Source organism: Sinocyclocheilus grahami, unplaced genomic scaffold, assembly GCF_001515645.1.
Source record: "Sinocyclocheilus grahami isolate Dianchi unplaced genomic scaffold, SAMN03320097.WGS_v1.1 scaffold14.1, whole genome shotgun sequence".
NCBI lineage: Eukaryota > Metazoa > Chordata > Actinopteri > Cypriniformes > Cyprinidae > Sinocyclocheilus > Sinocyclocheilus grahami.
In genome coordinates, this window is record NW_015505193.1 from 3,650,632 (window position 1) to 3,670,031 (window position 19,400).

The window sequence follows — 19,400 nt, forward strand, 5'->3', positions numbered from 1 at the left end:
GCCCATTCAAACCAGCACAGATTCGGCTACATAAGGAGCTTAAAATATCATCTTGTTGTGTTGTTGGGTGCCAGAATCGACGTAATACAGCCTCAAATTAGAAATTTGATCGCATATCTGCTGCCACTGCCAGACAAAAAACCGACGACAGCTGTGGTTAAACACGATAAAACGAGCGGACTGGACAGAAACGATCGTCAAAGATGCTCGCGTTTGCAGGGCACACTCCTTATCAGAAAAGGTTCATAACGGATTGTCTTTTGTTGTTATGGGAGCGTCTACAGATTTCTTGCCATATGTCTATGTTTCTTGCATCTCACGACTATGTCGTGTATGAAATAATGTGTGTGTGCATGTGTGTAAAACAACAAACTGATGATTTATATATAATCATTTGTAATTGTATATACATTGTTGTGATTAATTGTGGCTGGAACAATAATGTAGCTGTAAAAATAGTTGCCTGCTGAAATTGAAATGTATACACATCTTCATCATGACTAGATAGACGCGGTGAGTTTGTCTTTACTTTACACATTAGATGTGATCACCTCATAGTAACAGTCCTGTCAGATCGTCCATCCTTTGAGTGAGAGTGTAACGTTACAGGTCGGCCGATCTGGTTTCGTGGTTAAAGTTAACCTTTTTCACATGTTTCCGTGTTGTTGTTGTTGCTCAGCAATGGCGTGGACGCGATGTTGTCTGGGGGTTTGGCTAAAGGAGAGCGGGACAGTGGGCGGTGCTCGGACTGAAGGCGGTGACTGTGTAGTTCTGACATCAACATTTTACGGAAGTCACAACGGTTTGTGAAAAATCTCAGCTACTTTATGCAGGCTGTGTGCATTTTACTGTGGACTGACTGTTTTGAAACTTATATGGTAGTTACATAGCCCCTAGACCTCAGTTATCGTGAAAAAAGCCAGGAAATTTCAGTTTTGACAATATGGGACCTTTAAAGGTTGCTTCATGATAGAAATTTCGCAATTTCACAACAAAAAGCAATGCTCTATAGAATGCAGTCCTTTATATGACAGTTCAGTATTTTCGCATCTTGTGTAGCTTTGCTGGAGGTTTCATCAGGTAATTATTAAAGCTTTTATCCAGCTATTGAAAAACCAAACACTGCTGTTCAACTCTATTGGTTCCATGCTGCTAATAAAAACACGAGTGTGGTAAAGATGGACAATGATAACACGTGTTTACAGCTGATAGAGTAGACTATTAGACTGCCTACTGAACTAACTGAATGGAAAAACAATGATCAGGAAGACACTAAGAAACTGTTGAAAGACTAGTACTGTTGATATTGACTTGCTACTAGGGCTTTCTAATCACATTTTATATTCACGTACTGTTTTGACTTGCAACAAGATCATCAAGAAAATAATTGTTGTGCCACAGTGATGCTCTTGTTTTGTTTTGTGTTATAAATCCCGAACACCCTTTCTTTTACAGCGAAGCACAACAACAGCAAAATTGGTCTTACTTATTTTTATAGAATTTATTTTTATATTATTTGTTATATTATTTTAATGTATTATTATATTATTTGTTATATTCTTTTAGCTTATTATTTTTAAATTATATATCATATTTGTATGATTGTATATTACATTTATTTTTGTTTATTATTTTATATTGTTTATATTTATTTTGTATATTTTTATATGTATTTTTTTAGATTTAAATTATTTATAGTTTTATTTTTGTTTATTATTTTTACATTATTTATTATTTTTATGTTTTTATTGTTTAATATTTATATTATATTGGTTATATTTTATATATTTTTTGTATTATTTTTTATATGTATATTTTATATTTAAATTATTTATAGTTTTATTTTTGTTTATTATTTTTATATTTATATTATTTATACTTTCATATTGTTTTGTATATTTTTTATATCGTTTGTTTTATATTTATATTGTTTATTATTATTTATATTTTCATTTTTATTATGTTTACTTCTTTATTGTTTAATATTTATATTATATTATTTGTATTTATTTTTTTTTACATTTATTTTATATTTGTTCTCAGTTGTCCAGGGAAGTTCAGGAGCATTCACTGTTAAAAAGACAAGTTTTAAAAGTTCAATAAATGCATAATGTTTCCAAAGTCAACTAGTAATTAGTGTTAAATAATCATGATCTCAGTATTGACCAATATATTCGTGATTATGATTTTTGCCATATTTGAGCAGCCCTACATTTGACCTCTCCAGTTCTTGGGGTGTCTAGTGGCTGATTTGTGCAGTCGTGGAGGTTTATACGCCACACCTCTCAGCCGTGAGCGATGTAGATAAAGCGAGCCCCTGCCGGGACTTTTACAAACACGATTAGATCAGAAGTGCCGGATTGTGGTACATGAAATTCCCTCTCGATGATGCTATAATTATCTTGATGAGTTAACCATTAAGTCACTGAGAGCTTATCTGATGAGTGCTTCTGTTCTAGAGCCTGTTATCACACACACAAATGGGTTTTATGTTAATTGAGCTTTTAAGTGAGGTTTTCTTAAATTGTTATGGGCTGAATGACATCCGTTTTGAGATTTGAAGACAGAAGTTCCTGAAACACTGAATTGAGTATCAGAATAGTTGTTGATGTGCGATGTGTCATGTTTGTCGTCGTTCACGGTCGTCTCAGGGGTGAAGTGGTGTCCTGTCGGTGCGGTGACCTCTCTAGCTGTTGATCGTGGCTGCGGAGAGGAATGCGGCCCCCAGCGAAGGCCATCTTCTGCGTGAGACCGCAGGCTTTAGTGCTGCTGACTCGTTCTCCCATCATGCCGAGCGCTTGACGGATAACTAGAGTTCATTTATTTATTTCATCAAACATATTTTATTGGACTGTCCAGCTTTTAATGTACAGAGAAAACTCATTTATGAAGTGAACTCACATAAAGAGTTTAGTCAAATTTTGCCAGGAAAAGTTTTAGAATTTTTATCACGTTAATGTAAAAAATCTTGTGTGATATAACGTTTGTTTGCTGGTTTTTATTGTATTTGTTGTACTTGTATTTTTAAAAAATTTTTTGCCGTGAAAATAGCCTTTGATGCTGACATGGCATTAAATAAATTTATACTATACTATACTATTTATTTAATCACTTACATTTTTATTATTTTATTTTATTTATTATTATTTACTTTTTTTAAACTACACAGTAAACCCAAAGTGCTGAACATAGCTAATAAAACAATAATAAACAATCATCAAAAAATGTTTTTTATAAGATATGTTATGGACCATCTTTAATAGTTTTATGTTTGTGTGGGCTAAAATTAATTGGCTTTATTTTATATTTATTTATTGATTGATTTGGTGTGATTTTATTTTTTTTATCCTATCCATTAATTCGTTCAAAAATATGTTCATAATGCAATTCATACACTGAACAGTTTAAATACACCATGATGAGTGCAATGTTAATTTCTGTATTAAATATCAGATCTTTGTAATGCCAAGGTAAGTAAAATGCCATGTGGTGGAGTAATTGAAAAAAAATATGTTCATAATGCAATTCATACACTGAACAGTTTAAATACACCATGATGAGTGCAATGTTAATTTCTGTATTAAATATCAGATCTTTTTAATGCCAAGGTAAGTAAAATGCCATGTGGTGGAGTAATTGAAAAAAACACAAACCTGAATTTGTTTAAAAACTACTTTGTTTTTGATTAGGATACATGTGTGCATTCACATGTATTCAAGGTGTAAGGAAAATATGTTGATGTCTGTGTGTCTGTCCTCTTCCAGGTATCTGTGTAAAGTGTGGTAAAGGTGTGTATGGAGCGAGTCAAGCGTGTCAGGCGATGGGGAACCTGTATCATACGAACTGCTTCACCTGCTGCTCCTGCGGTGAGTATCCACACACACACACACACACACACACACACACACACACACTAATTAAATGCATAATGCATAATTATTTCAATTTGTGATTCTACTTAGAAATATGTTGAAAGAACAAATGGACCTCTGCTGATGCGCTGTTGTGTTTTGCATGTCTAAAGCATGTTATTTTGTGTCTTTGCTATCAACAGAGGTCCATTTGGTCTTTTGGTTCAGCATGAATAATTTTCATGAACATATTTCCAAAATAAAATGATGTATTTAATTATAAAAGGGAAAATTGTGCAGTCTTTATGAGAATTGTGTATCTAAAATGGGAGAATTGTCCATTTAATGAAAATAATGCATCTAAAATGAGAGAATTGTAAATTTAAAGAGAATTATGCGTCTAAAATGGGAGTCTTGTGCACTTAATGCGAATTATGTGTCTAAAATATGGAAAATTGTGCATTTAATGAGAATTTTGCATCTTAAATGGGAGATTCAAATCTAATTGTAATCAACTGCACAATCAGGAATTAGAAATATTCATCTAAAATGGGAGACTTGTGCATTTATTTAGAATTATGCATCTAAAATGAGAGAACTGTGCATTTAATGAGATGGAAGATTCTTATCTAATTTAATGCTAATTCTAATAAAATTCGCAATTCTCCAATTTTAGATGCACAAGAATTTAAATGGGAAAATTGTGCATTTAATGAGAATTATGCATCTAAAATGACAGAATTGTGCATTTAGTGAGATGAAATATTCTAATCTTATTGCAGTATAATTCTAATTAAATGCACAATTCTCCAATTTTAGATGCATAATTCTCATTAAATGCACAATTCATCCATTTAAGATGCACAAGAATTAGATTTATGCATTTAAAATGGGAAAATTGTGCATTTAATGACAATTATGCATCTGAAATTACAGAATTGTGCTTTTTGTTTTATAAATATGCATCTAAAATAAGAGAATTATGCATTTAATGACAATTATGCATCTAAAAATGGGAGTTTTTATGTGGTTTGTGATATCGTTTAATTCGCCGTATGGTGAAGATCATGTGCTGCATGTATAGGCTCACTCCTGGAAATGGTGTCTTGTAGAATAGCGCGTGTTTATTTGTGTTTGAGCGTGTCACATTTGTCCTGATCAGTGTTTCTGTTCATGGGAGCGCTGTGTGTGTGTGTGTGTGTGTGTGTGCGAGTTTTTGTGACAAATGAGGACATAAATTTGTATAACGACAAATGTATAACATAGGTATTACAAGGAGAAGGTGACTTTTCAGGACATTACCCCATGTCCCCACTTTTCAAAACGCTTATAAATCACACAGAATGGAGTGTATTGAAAATCTGAAATAGCACAAAGTCTCCTGTGAGGGGTAGGTTTAGGGGTAGGGTTGGTGTAGGGCAATAGAATATACGGTCTGTACAGTAGAAAAACCATTACACCTATGGAGAGTCCCCACTTTTCACAAATGTAAACCTGTGTGTGTGAGAGTGTGTGTGTGAGTGTGTGCGTGAGTGTGCGCGCGTGTGTGTGTGTGTGTGTGAGTGTATGTGTGAGTGAGTGAGTGTGTGTGCGCGCGTGCGCGTGTGTGTGTGTGTGTGCGCGCGCGTGTGTGTGTGCGTGCCGCAGGGCAGCTCCGTCACCTGACGTGTCCTCAGTTCTCCTGTTTCCTCTGTAAGCGAGAGAGAGAGAAATCACGGCAGTGCTGTAGAGCACAACTGCTGTTCAGTTTTCTCTCTTTCATTCTCTCTTCCCCTCCGCACAGATACTGTTTCCTCACGCTTTACAGCCAGTGCAGATAATTTACACGTAATGCTAGCCATTCGCTGTACACGTATTGTTTGGCGAAAGAAAGCGGGCCGGTAAACCGGATGCATTCTGGGAGGAACTGGAAACCTCTTTTAAGGGTATAATGGGTTCTTGAAGTTCACAGGAGCTTTTTAGCGTGACGTTCGAGTGTGTTTGTGGATGTTAGGTTTATCTGTGATGAATAAGCTGCTGTGGTTGAGCTTAAGTACTTCAGCGCAATCATGAGCCGCTGTAATGTTTTAAGAGCGGAGGAGATGGAACATAAACCATGTGTTTCTTCAGAGGTTCGAGAAAAATACCAGTTCAGCGAGAGAAGTTTTCTTTAACTTATTTTTGTGAAATGAGTCGAGGTGCGGGGGTATAGTATGACCAAAATCTTCATTTTTATGATAATGGTATATATCATGATCTAGCTATTTTTTGGATGACGTTCAACCCCAGCATGTTTTGCACATTACATAACCATGACATAATTTTTGACTTGATTTTATGACTTCATTTCAATTTCAAAATTACAATTTAAATGTAAAAATATTTAAAAATGTTATATTTTTTTTTTTTAAATTTAGTTATAAATGTTTATTTATTTTTAAATAAAATACATTTTTAAAATGTATTTAACATGATGAACCATAAGATCAGATGATTCTTAATAAATAAATAGTAAGTCTGTCAGTGTAAAAAACTTATTTTTGCCACGGAATTAAAAAAACAAGAAAAGTAATAGTAACTTTCTATCTCACAATTTAGACATTGTTTCATGCAATTCTATCTTTTTTCTCTCACATTTCTGAGTTCTGAGCGTTTATATCTCACAACCGTGAGAAAAAGTCAGAATTGTGAGATAAACAGCTTCAGAATACTTTAAAACAAAAGACTCAGTTTAGTGATTCTCACAACGTATAACCAAAAAGATACTGACATAATTGAAGCTGTTGTAAAGAGTCAATGTGTTTATATTATTATTCTATATAATTAAGTTGCAATGTTATTTGGAAACTGTAAATAACCTTTAGAGCGTCATGCTGTGATGTGTTGAAAATCACTAAATCGCTCCCATTATAATCAAGAAATCTGTCGACACAATAAGCACTAAACGTCTATTCTGGCCTAATTAGGCCCAAAAACCAGTTTAAAGGAACCATATTCTACACTTTAATTGACTCTCACGCTCAGCCGAGGAGAAACAGAAGTGCTGAGCGTCATGACAACCGCTGCTGATGCAGGATCTATCTATCGTTCTATCTATCATTGCTTCTCTTGTTCATTCTATCATTCATTCTATCACTCTATCGTTGGTTCTGTCGTTCATTCTGTAATTAATACTATCTATCTATCTATCTATCTATCTATCTATCTATCTATCTATCTATCTATCTATCTATCTATCTATCTATCTATCTGTCTATCTATCTATCTATCTGTTAGTTCTATCGCTCGTTCTATCATTAGTTCTGTCTTTTGTTATTGTTTGTTCCATCTGTCTATCATTCTATCTTCTATCATTAATTTTATCTAGCATTCCATCGGTCTGTCATTCTGTCTATCTATTGTTCATTCTGTCATTCTGTCACTGTTGTTATCCATCTATTGTTAGTCCTATCGTTCGTTATATTACTCTATTTTTATCTGCTGTTCTGTCTATCTATCGCTCTCTCTATCATTAGTTCTATCGTTTGTTCTATCTATCTGTCTATCGTTTTATCTGAACGTCTGTCTATCTGAATATCTATCTATCTATGAGAGACCGAGTTCTCGATGCTCTTCTGGCTGTTTTTGTGTCTGTCTCCATGTATAATTGAGCTTTGCTGTCACGTCCAGAGCTGCACCCGCCCCGTTCTCATCAAAGAGAGAGGAATGCACTCATGTATTCCTCCGTCTCTCTCTCTCTCTCTCTCTCTCTCTCTGTGTCATGGATCGCTGTACCAGCACCGTATCAGTCATGACACGGACAAACACACTCCTGTTCTCATAAACACATACTTAAAGCATCACAAACACTGTGTGACAATTTTAAAGGTGAGTGTATGCGCGCCCTGAGCGTCCCGCAGGCCTCGGCCAAGTGTGTGAGCAGCATTCATGTACCTCCACACACACACACACACACACACACACAGAGAGAGAGGGAGAGAGTCATTATGATGTTTCATTCACTCTCCTTTCTTCTCTTTCTCTCACACTTAATGCAGACACCTCAGGTGAGATGTTTCTATTTGCACAAGACTTCAGTCTTCAAGAAGACAATATTTCATATTGTTTTTAGCTTTCAGTAAGAGAGAACTGTTGGAAATAATTATTTCTATTTATTTGAACGGATTCGTCTCTTTAGTTTTCACAATTTTCATTGTCCACTTTGCAGTCAGTACAGTTGTTTGTCTTGCCTGTAAAGCAGGGGGGGGCAGAAGAGCATGTGTGGGACCAGCAGGCCTGCACATGCTCTGAACCACAGACCAAAATTCCCCTCTTTACAGTAACACACACACATGGATTCGTCTCTTTAGTTTTCACAATTTTCATTGTCCACTTTGCAGTCAGTACAGTTGTTTGTGTTGCCTGTAAAGCAGGGGGGGGGCAGAAGAGCATGTGTGGGACCAGCAGGCCTGCACATGCTCTGAACCACAGACCAAAATTCCCCTCTTTACAGTAACACACACACACACACACACACACACTGAATACAGTCTGGATGTGAATTCCCGAACATGTACATACACCATTTGAGTGACTCATCACCTCCAGCATCCCATCATGCACTGGGGTGAACCCACCTGCAGATGATAAAGAAATGGTTGTTCTCTCGCTGTGGAGTGTGTGTGTGTGTGTGTTTTCTCTCAGCGTCAGGAAAGGAGCAAAAAAGACACATAGTCTTTGTTCTCACTGCACAAGAAAATGTGATTTGTTTTTCAGATCGGATCATTAGGTCTATAATTAAGTCTAGGCCTGTTGTTTATTCAGCCATTCATTCATTCGGTGAGTCATTCATTCTATCCATCTGTTTATGTCATTTTTTTTAAATCTGTCTGTCATTCTGTCGCTGTCGTTCTATCTGTTTGTTTCTTCTGTCTACCTTTCGTTCGTTCGTTTCTTCTGTCTACTCTTCGTTTGTTCGTTTCTTCTGTCTACCCTTCGTTTGTTCGTTTCTTCTGTCTACCTTTCGTTTGTTCGTTTCTTCTGTCTACCTTTTGTTTGTTTGTTTCTTCTGTCTACCTTTCGTTCGTTCGTTTCTTCTGTCTACCCTTCGTTCGTTCGTTTCTTCTGTCTACCCTTCGTTCGTTCGTTTCTTCTGTCTACCCTTCGTTCGTTCGTTTCTTCTGTCTACCCTTCGTTCGTTCGTTTCTTCTGTCTACCTATCCTTTGTTTGTTCTGTCTGTCATATCTATATATCTGTCTGTCTGATATTCTACCGATCATTCTATTATTCTTCTGTTCTTCCTATTGTTCTATCGTTCCAGCTCTTGTTTTGTTTTAAGTCATGTGTGTTTCTATATTCATTATTGTGTTGAGCACGTGGTATTTTCTCTTTTTAAATGTTCTCAGTGCTGCGCTCCGTGTTTCTCTCGGCTGTTGTGCTTGCTGTCTCTGGATCTTTGATTATGCTCGAGACAGATTTCCCAGCAGTCCCCAGCAGCTGTGTGCTGTGTTCTAATGATACTGTGTCATATCGCTTTAGATGTGGTGTGTGTACAGGCAGTCAGCCATATTACAATGAGAAAATCATATCAGCCTCTGAACGCTTTGACAAAATTAGATTTCTGCCTTTTCTACTAGGAGATCACAGTCATTTCGTGTTTGGAGGTGTCTATATATATACAGTGGGGCAAAAAAGTATTTAGTCAGCCACCAATTGTGCAAGTTCAGTAGAGGACTGAAGCTCTGCAGCCACTGTGACTGTCATGGGAAACATGCATTCAAGTGTAAAACAGAGCAGACCGTGAAAATAAAACTGCCCACACACTTTTCTGAGAATAGTGGAGTAGAAGAGATGCATGTGAATTGCGGGTTAATGCAAATTTAATTTTTGCATTTCCATTTGCCCTAATAGCAAAAGAAAAAAATCTGCGATTGGTTTCTATGTCTTTCCCAAAGAGGAAAAAATATCAAGAGACCAATTACATCGGTCAACGTTTCTCATTTTTTCTCAAGTTTAAGTTGTTCATCTGCATGTTTTCATTCCAGAAAACTTGCACTCAAAATTAGTGTGACCTCAAATGTTAAGGCAGTAGAACTGACGTCATCTATACCCCATAGCCTCATTTTTTCTTGCATCACATATGGCAATGATCCTGAGTGAGTTCAGTAGAGGACTGAAGCTCTGCAGCCACTGTGACTGTCATGGGAAACATGCATTCAAGTGTAAAACAGAGCAGACCGTGAAAATAAAACTGCCCACACACTTTTCTGAGAATAGTGGAGTAGAAGAGATGCATGTGAATTGCGGGTTAATGCAAATTTAATTTTTGCATTTCCATTTGCCCTAATAGCAAAAGAAAAAAATCTGCGATTGGTTTCTATGTCTTTCCCAAAGAGGAAAAAATATCAAGAGACCAATTACATCGGTCAAAATAGAGAAAGATTTGCCATCACTCCCTCAGCCATATAACGAGCTTAATGCAAGAAGTTTTAAATTAGAGATGAAACGGTATGAAAATTTCTTATCACGATTATAGTGACTAAAATGATCACGGTATTGGTAAAATGTGCTGAAAATTTTCTAAAAGTACTGACACTTAAATATTTTCATTAAGTTTTATATTTAATATCAACAAACAACAAATAAAATAGCTTTTTGTTTGCATAAACACTAAAACAATAACATTTAAAAATTATGTCTGGATTTTACAGTTTATCTAAAAACATGTACGAAATGTTCAAATAAATCTTTGAAAAGGTTTGATAAAATGGTAAACCTCACATTTCAGTACAATAAATTTTAAATAAAGAAAAGGGTTAAGTCAAAATGACAAATGATTAATAAATGATTGTATTTATTTTATCTGCTCCATAAATAATTCTAGATACCTCATCCGAATTGTTTAAATGTGTAGAATCCACATAAGCTTGTTTTTCATCAACCGGTCAAAATTTACAGCAGGGCATGCAAATTCGGTCCATTTTTTGGCCAGACAAAATCTGCACACAGGCTGAATGTAAATGTAACTCTCTGTAGATCCACTCTCTGACAGCAGGTGGCGCTTATGGAACAGCAGAATTAGAGCTGTTTTCCATAACCTCCGTGGACAAAGCATTGCTATAAGTACACTACTTTATTAGGTATTACATGGAGCAAAGATGAAAACAAAATGCCATCGAATCTATTCTGAAGTCAGAACCTTCAGAGGTACATTCATGTAATTCGTTCATATATTCATTTGTATAATTCCCTTAGAACTCTTTTAAAACCTCCCAGCTTTCCACCTTTTCTGAAACTACCCGGCTGTGCGCACATCAGGAGACTGTTACTTAAAACTTTGCTTTATGCTGGACAGTATTTATTTATCCTGAGTTGTTCATATCACGATAATCGAATACGGTTTTAATAATAATTAAAATATGAAACGGTAATTCTAACCGTGGGGAATTTTATCACGATTTATCGTCAAACTGGTAGTCGTTTCATCCCTATTTTAAATGTATGAAAGCCCATTTCCGCCACTGAAAAAAATAAAAATTAAAAAAGGTAATTGCGACTTTTTATCTCACAATTTAAAAAAATATATAAACTCGCAGTTGTATGTCAACGTGGAAGTAAGCTGTTTTCTGTGAATGTGCGAGACTTCCGGTTCATCATCTGCTGTAGGGAAATAACGAGAAGAATATCAAAGTGCAGTAAACGGTAAAACTGTTACAAACCAGTGTGTTTGTAATTAATACAATACATTAAAATAATATGGTAAGACATTAGGGTTCTGATGGTGAGGAAATTTTCCCACCGGTTAATCGACCTGTGACAACTCCGGTAATACCGGTATCACCGCGGGGGCGGGGGCGTTCCCTCTTTTCCTCGCTTTCCTTCCCTTTTAAATAGCTTGTAAAAGCTGAGTGCGCATTTTACTTTCACTTTCAAATAGCGGCAATTCAGCGTAAAGCAATTGTTCGTTTGAATTTCCCCTCTCATGGTCTTGTCTGTCTCACCTCACTCTTCTTGTCTGTCTGTCTCGCCTCACTCTTCTTGTCAGTCAGCTCGACTCTCTCTCCTCACCTGAGAAATGAAATCTGATCTGTGATGCGACTGTCGTTCGGCACGCTGCATTGAGCAGCCGCGTTCAGTTTTTAATTGTAGTGTCTGTTCTTTTACTGAACTAAATGATTTTTATTACTATAAAAAATCTAAACGACGGTGGGGGTCGGTGCCGCGGTGGACAAGTGACATAACCGGTGTTGCGGCTTAACACCGGTATCACCTCAGCACCATTTACAAATATCTGTGGTCATTCTAACCTGAAATATAAGGTGGATATAAACTCGCAGTTCTGAGAAAAGAAGTCAGACTTGCGAGAAATTGCAGGATATACTGTAACCTTGCATTTGCGAGAAATAAAGTCAGAATTGTGAGAAAAAAGTCAGAATTACCTATTTTATTTTTTATGCAGTAGCAGAAACGGGCTTCCGTATGAATGTACGTCGGATTTTTAATAAATGAATTAACTTTTTAAAATATATTTCCATTCACTATTGAAATAATTGAAATGAATTAACATTTCAGTTCAGTGATAAATTTAACAGCACTAACTATGCACAGATTTGCTGCATGTTTACCGCTACCGGTGAAAAAATACACATTTGCCACAAAAGAAATGTTATCTTTAAAGCTTGCTGCATATGAGCAGTTTTTTCAGTGTAAATGTAGTTGACGGTGGTTGCCGTCTTTGACAAAGGCTGGAGGAATCTCGCCCCCCCCCCTCTCTTTCTCTTCTCCTGTCTCTGTCTCTCTCTCTCTCTCTCTCTTTTTCTCTCTGTGTTTTCGGTGGTGGAGGGGGGCATTGGGACCAGCCGGTGACCTCAGGCCCAAAGAATGTCCCCGTTTACTCAGACCTCTCTCTGTCTCTCTCTCTGTGTTTTTGTGTTGGGAATCTGGCCCTCCCCAGACATTTGTCAGCTCCAGAAATCTCAGTGATCTCAGCGTCGTTTGTTGTGTTTACTCACGTCTACAAACATCCTCCTCTTACATTGCCATCTCAAATCTTTATCATTTGCACCTTTTTATTGCAATTACTGAGGACATTTCAAGTGGTTCTTGATGGTGCAAAACTGCAGGTGTATTGCTAGGGTCTTTTAGATGTAAAAAAATAAAAAGTTCTTCTGGTCTCTATATGGCTCATGTTCCTCCTCCGCTGTGCGTCTTTGGGATTTTTCACCTGATTTATGGTCCAGCAGGTGAAAACCGTGCATCTGCATCACTAATTGAAAGTCTTTCCTCAAGTCTGCATGTGAATCACGCTTTATCACTCTGAATTAACTCGAGTGTTGGTTTCACTGTCGGCCCGCTGGCTGTTTGAATGTGTCATGTGCATAAATTTCGGGATGGTGAAAAGAAGCGAGATGTCTGCCTTGAGCGCTGTAAATTAAGGGACGGGGAAAAGGGTCAGACTGATTTATGAACTCTGTGCATGTGTGAGAGAGAGAGAGAAAGATGAGCGTTTGGTGGTTTTTGTGTGTGTTTGAATGCGATGCAGAAGTCCTAGTCTCGTGCAGTCAGACTAGTGGCATAAAGTCCCATCGCTGCTTCTGGACAAGAAACACCCCCATTTAGACAGAAACACGGTAAACGACCAGCCACAGTTTGCATTTGTTTTTAGGCTGGTACAAACCTGTACACCCTGATTCTAGGAAAAGTAGGGCGTTTTATTTTTCCCAAACTCTCAAGCGTTTTTTCTATTTACATTTTTCTGGATTTTTTTTCCCTTTTAATATTTCTGGACAGTTTTAATGTTTCATCTTCAGTTTTAATGGTTGAATTTAATTGTAGTCTTCAAAAAGCATGTCTAATTAATTGAAATCATGAAACTTTTACAATTGATCAACAATTTATTAAAAGTTTTAAAAAACTTAAATTTTCTTTAGGGCCCTGGAATGAAATACGTTATATTTTTTTTCTCAAATTCTGTTTCATTTTTACCAAATTCTGTGTTTTCTGTTTAATTTTTTCTGCATTCCATTTTAATGTTTTAATTAAATTTAAAAAAATCAATCAAAAAGTATTATTAAATTGAATTCATAAAAACAGCGTAATTATTTTTTGTTTTTGCAATAATAGGGACCTTTGAAATGTTTTTTTCCTGTGTTATGTTTGTTAATGTTTCTGTTTTGAAGGCATAAAACATTAATTTATCTTTTAATCAAATGAAAATTACGTCTTTGACAAAGGCTGGAGGAATCTCGCCCCCCCCCTCTCTTTCTCTTCTCCTGTCTCTGTCTCTCTCTCTCTCTCTCTCTTTTTCTCTCTGTGTTTTCGGTGGTGGAGGGGGGCATTGGGACCAGCCGGTGACCTCAGGCCCAAAGAATGTCCCCGTTTACTCAGACCTCTCTCTGTCTCTCTCTCTGTGTTTTTGTGTTGGGAATCTGGCCCTCCCCAGACATTTGTCAGCTCCAGAAATCTCAGTGATCTCAGCGTCGTTTGTTGTGTTTACTCACGTCTACAAACATCCTCCTCTTACATTGCCATCTCAAATCTTTATCATTTGCACCTTTTTATTGCAATTACTGAGGACATTTCAAGTGGTTCTTGATGGTGCAAAACTGCAGGTGTATTGCTAGGGTCTTTTAGATGTAAAAAAATAAAAAGTTCTTCTGGTCTCTATATGGCTCATGTTCCTCCTCCGCTGTGCGTCTTTGGGATTTTTCACCTGATTTATGGTCCAGCAGGTGAAAACCGTGCATCTGCATCACTAATTGAAAGTCTTTCCTCAAGTCTGCATGTGAATCACGCTTTATCACTCTGAATTAACTCGAGTGTTGGTTTCACTGTCGGCCCGCTGGCTGTTTGAATGTGTCATGTGCATAAATTTCGGGATGGTGAAAAGAAGCGAGATGTCTGCCTTGAGCGCTGTAAATTAAGGGACGGGGAAAAGGGTCAGACTGATTTATGAACTCTGTGCATGTGTGAGAGAGAGAGAGAAAGATGAGCGTTTGGTGGTTTTTGTGTGTGTTTGAATGCGATGCAGAAGTCCTAGTCTCGTGCAGTCAGACTAGTGGCATAAAGTCCCATCGCTGCTTCTGGACAAGAAACACCCCCATTTAGACAGAAACACGGTAAACGACCAGCCACAGTTTGCATTTGTTTTTAGGCTGGTACAAACCTGTACACCCTGATTCTAGGAAAAGTAGGGCGTTTTATTTTTCCCAAACTCTCAAGCGTTTTTTCTATTTACATTTTTCTGGATTTTTTTTCCCTTTTAATATTTCTGGACAGTTTTAATGTTTCATCTTCAGTTTTAATGGTTGAATTTAATTGTAGTCTTCAAAAAGCATGTCTAATTAATTGAAATCATGAAACTTTTACAATTGATCAACAATTTATTAAAAGTTTTAAAAAACTTAAATTTTCTTTAGGGCCCTGGAATGAAATACGTTATATTTTTTTTCTCAAATTCTGTTTCATTTTTACCAAATTCTGTGTTTTCTGTTTAATTTTTTCTGCATTCCATTTTAATGTTTTAATTAAATTTAAAAAAATCAATCAAAAAGTATTATTAAATTGAATTCATAAAAACAGCGTAATTATTTTTTGTTTTTGCAATAATAGGGACCTTTGAAATGTTTTTTTCCTGTGTTATGTTTGTTAATGTTTCTGTTTTGAAGGCATAAAACATTAATTTATCTTTTAATCAAATGAAAATTAATCAAACCTATTTAGCATTTAACATTTTTAGCAAACAAATTGCTGCACAACATATGTTTAAACGTAAAACATGGATGAAATTTTTTTTATTATTCCTTAAAAATATTTTAATAATGTATTATTATTATTAAGATGTACATTCAGTTGGACAGTACTAATATATTTCTGTCACAATTTCTTCAAGTTAACCCAAACTTTTATTTTGGCAGGTTGTCGTGAAGACTTTTAAGTTTCTGTGTGCGTATGATATGATGATAGTTTTTCTCAAATTAAATGGTAAAATGCTCATAAAAGTGACTCTCTGAGCAGCTCTGGAAATTAAGTTTGTCACCATAAACGGACGGCAGATGCTAAAAACACTGTGAGTGTAGTAAACAAAACCGCGCATCTGTGCCATTCACAGACACTAGTCCACATCTCGATTTGATGTACTGTGTACTGATCTACTTTGATTTATTCATCCAAAGTTTGACAAATTCTATGACATTCCACGTTATATAGTACACTTCATTTTTATGAATGGATTCCATGATTCTGTCTGCTTTTTACCCATCATGGAAATTATAGTGCCCTACGACAGACCAGGGTTTGCATTTGTTTTCAGGCTGGAATAAACCTGTGCATCCTGATTCTAGGAAACACTGTAAACACTGTAAACAGAACCAGTCAGATTTGAGCTTTTGAAGTGTTTTTGTGAGGCTGCTGGTTTTTGTTGTGGGAATGAACACAGCTGTTCACTTAACACGCATCAGAGATACGTGTTAACATATTTCATCCTTTCAATCATTTGATGTTGCCAATTAAAAATAAAAAAGCTAGTTTGTTGTTTGCAAACACACAGCATGAAGACACATGGAGTTTCTTCTACAACAGTTTTTGCAGCATATAAGATGAAACTTCTGACGTGGTAGCATAATTTGATCTTTTTTCCCCACTCAGGACGGAGGCTACGAGGAAAGGCTTTCTATAATATTAATGGAAAAGTTTACTGTGAGGAAGACTTCCTGGTGAGTATGAGAGTTCAATTCAAACTTATGATGCATTTACATGATGCCAGAGTTACAATAGAGTTTCTGAGTTGTAAAAAATTTTACTTTGTCAAACTAAGATTTTTGTAACGCTCTTTTCTGCTCACCAAGGCTGCATTTATTTGATCAAAAATGCGAAATATTATTACAAATTGAAACAGCTGTTTTCTACACTGTAAAAAATGATTGTGATTTTAACAGTAAAAGACTGTAAAACTGCTACAGTAAAAACCTGTTAATTGGTTTGTCAGTAACTTTCCATACTATATACGGTAAATAACTGTAATTATATTTAATGTAATTTTACAATAAAATACTGTTAAAATTACGGTTTTTGGAAGTGAAAAAGAAAAACTCATTGTATAATTTACAGTGAAAAACCATAAATTGACACTCCCAGAATTCCCTGCATGACACTTCATATTTTTAGTTTTTTCATTGAAATAACTGTTTCTTTTTAGTTTTTTCTTATCAGTTGTGTACATTAGGGCTTTATCTTACATCTAATGTTGTTAAATTAATGCTTACTGTATTATTTCAGTATCATGTGTGTTACCATGTTGGGGTTTAGTGTTTGTGTGAATGACACTGTGCACCTTCTCTCTCTCTCTCTCTCTCTCTCTCTCTCTCTCTCTCTCTCTATATATATATTAGTATTTCCCTTCTCAGCTTGTGGAAGAGCTGTTTGTAATGAGCTTTGATTCATCATGTGACTTTCTCATCACCACCTGTTTTTTTGGTGGTTATCAGTATTACAATAGTTCAAAACAGATATTAGTACTTCAGTATGCTGGTTTATTAACATTACATCAGTAAATGAAATACGTTTTTTTATTGTGAAATTAAGTTAAGTCTGTAAAACCTAAAATAGTGCTACCATGTTTTTAACAGTGAAATTCTGGCAACCACAGCTGCCGGTATTTTACCGTAAATGTCACAGATTTTTTTTTACAGTGTATGTGAACATATTTTAAACTGTAATGTATTTCTGTGATGCGCAGCTGTATTTTCAGCATCATTCCTCCAGTCTTCAGTGTCACATGATCTTCAGAAATCAGTATAATATGCTGATCTGCTGCTCGAGAAACATTTATGATTATTATCAATGCTGAAAACAGTCGTGCTGCACAATATTTTTGTGGAAACCGTGATGCATTTTGTTTTTCAGGATTCTTTGTTCAAAGTTCAAAAGAACAGCATTTATTTGAAATAGAAACTTTTTGTAACATTATAAATGTCTTTACTCTCACTTAACGCACCCTTGTTGAATAAAAGTATTAATTTCTATAAATAAATCATACTGATCCCAAACTTTTGAACAGTAGTAGTATTTAGGGCTGCACGATTGACAAAAAATTAAAATCACAATTGTTGATTATTCCCTTGAAATTGTAATTGCGATTATTAATTACGATTATCACAATTTACATTGAATGATGTTTATACCATTGTTTGAAGCAACCATATTTTTATATGAAAATAAACAAGCTGAAAACACTCAAACTGAAAAACTTTTATTGCTTTTCTGTAGTATTAAGCCTCAAATGTCAACTATACATCGGATTGGTTTCTTCTTTAAAAGTAAACATATGCATGGTATTATATAAATTAAAACAATGGAAAAACCTTTAAGATAACCTGTAGAAAGAAAAAAAAAACACAGGCACTCAGAATAACATAAGTGGACTTTGAACGATTAATTGTGGCATCCATAATTGTAATCGCGATTAGAAATTCAATTGATTGTGCAGCCCTAGTAGTATTGAAGTTTCAACTTGAAAGTTGTGACATTTAAAAGAACGGCCTCCTTTCATGTAATGCTTGATATGTCACTGTAAAATGTTGTTTCTTGATGTGCTTTGTTCTTAAATATCTTGCAAGAACATCTAGAGGTAATTTAATGTAGTGACTAAACATTTTTTCCTGTCATTGACAACAAAGCCACATTTTTTTGTTGCTATAGAAACTATTAATTTTTGAGCCTGAGCACATGAACGGCTTAGAATCTCATAATTACAGTAATTCCAACACAATGTGAAGCATTAGTCCATTAAAACCCTTCTAATGAAAGCGATGTGCCTCTGTATAGAAGGCCGAGAGTGTCGTCCCTGTCATGGATTGATCTGCTGTTATAGATGCTCGTGCTGTAGATCATGTCCTCACTTGACGTTTGAAGTCTTGCTGTAAGTTAGAGTTACACCAGCTGTAGGATCTCAACAATGTAGCTGTAATGCTTCATTTAATTTAACGTTTCCTAAGAGGGAGGTGGAGACTGGGGTTGTATCGATTAGTGCTCATTAGTGGATAGATGGATGTCTAATTCTCTTGGGAGAACAGATGCTGTAGCTTCGCCCACCTCCAATATGATCCTATTCTGCCTAAAGCCAGACACACACACACACACACACACACACACACACAGTCAGGAGTGATAGGAAGACAGCAGATCCATCATGAAGGAATCAACTTCCTGTGTGAAATCTGCTTCTGTCAAATGTTATTGTCATTTTGATATTATTGCCACTAGACTTTCATGTAACAGTCTTGATAGTACAAAAACCAGTTACAATTACTTGGTCTGTATGTATGTATGTATTTATTTTATTTTATATAACTGGTCATTATTTGGCATTTTGAGAGTTTTATTTTTTTATTGCATTTTATTTATTGTTGTATTATTTTAATATTTGTTTAATATATTAATTTTATATATAGTATTATTGGAATATTTTTATTAACAAATATTATTTTTAGATATTTAAATATTTTCGGAATTATTTGCACACACACTCACACACATATTTACATATATATATATATATATATATATATATATATATATATATATATATAATG

At 35.5% G+C, this 19,400-nt stretch overlaps 1 protein-coding gene across 1 annotated transcript in view; it reads left to right on the plus strand.

The window, feature by feature from the left end:
* The window catches only part of LOC107600421 (Wilms tumor protein 1-interacting protein homolog), a 35,709-nt gene that overhangs the window by 10,657 nt on the left and 5,652 nt on the right, over nucleotides 1-19,400 (plus strand). Inside the window, exons 2-3 of the mRNA XM_016292318.1 lie at nucleotides 3,765-3,866; nucleotides 16,456-16,523. Coding sequence (XP_016147804.1) covers nucleotides 3,765-3,866; nucleotides 16,456-16,523 — 170 coding nt within the window. The remainder of the gene's footprint in view (nucleotides 1-3,764; nucleotides 3,867-16,455; nucleotides 16,524-19,400) is intronic.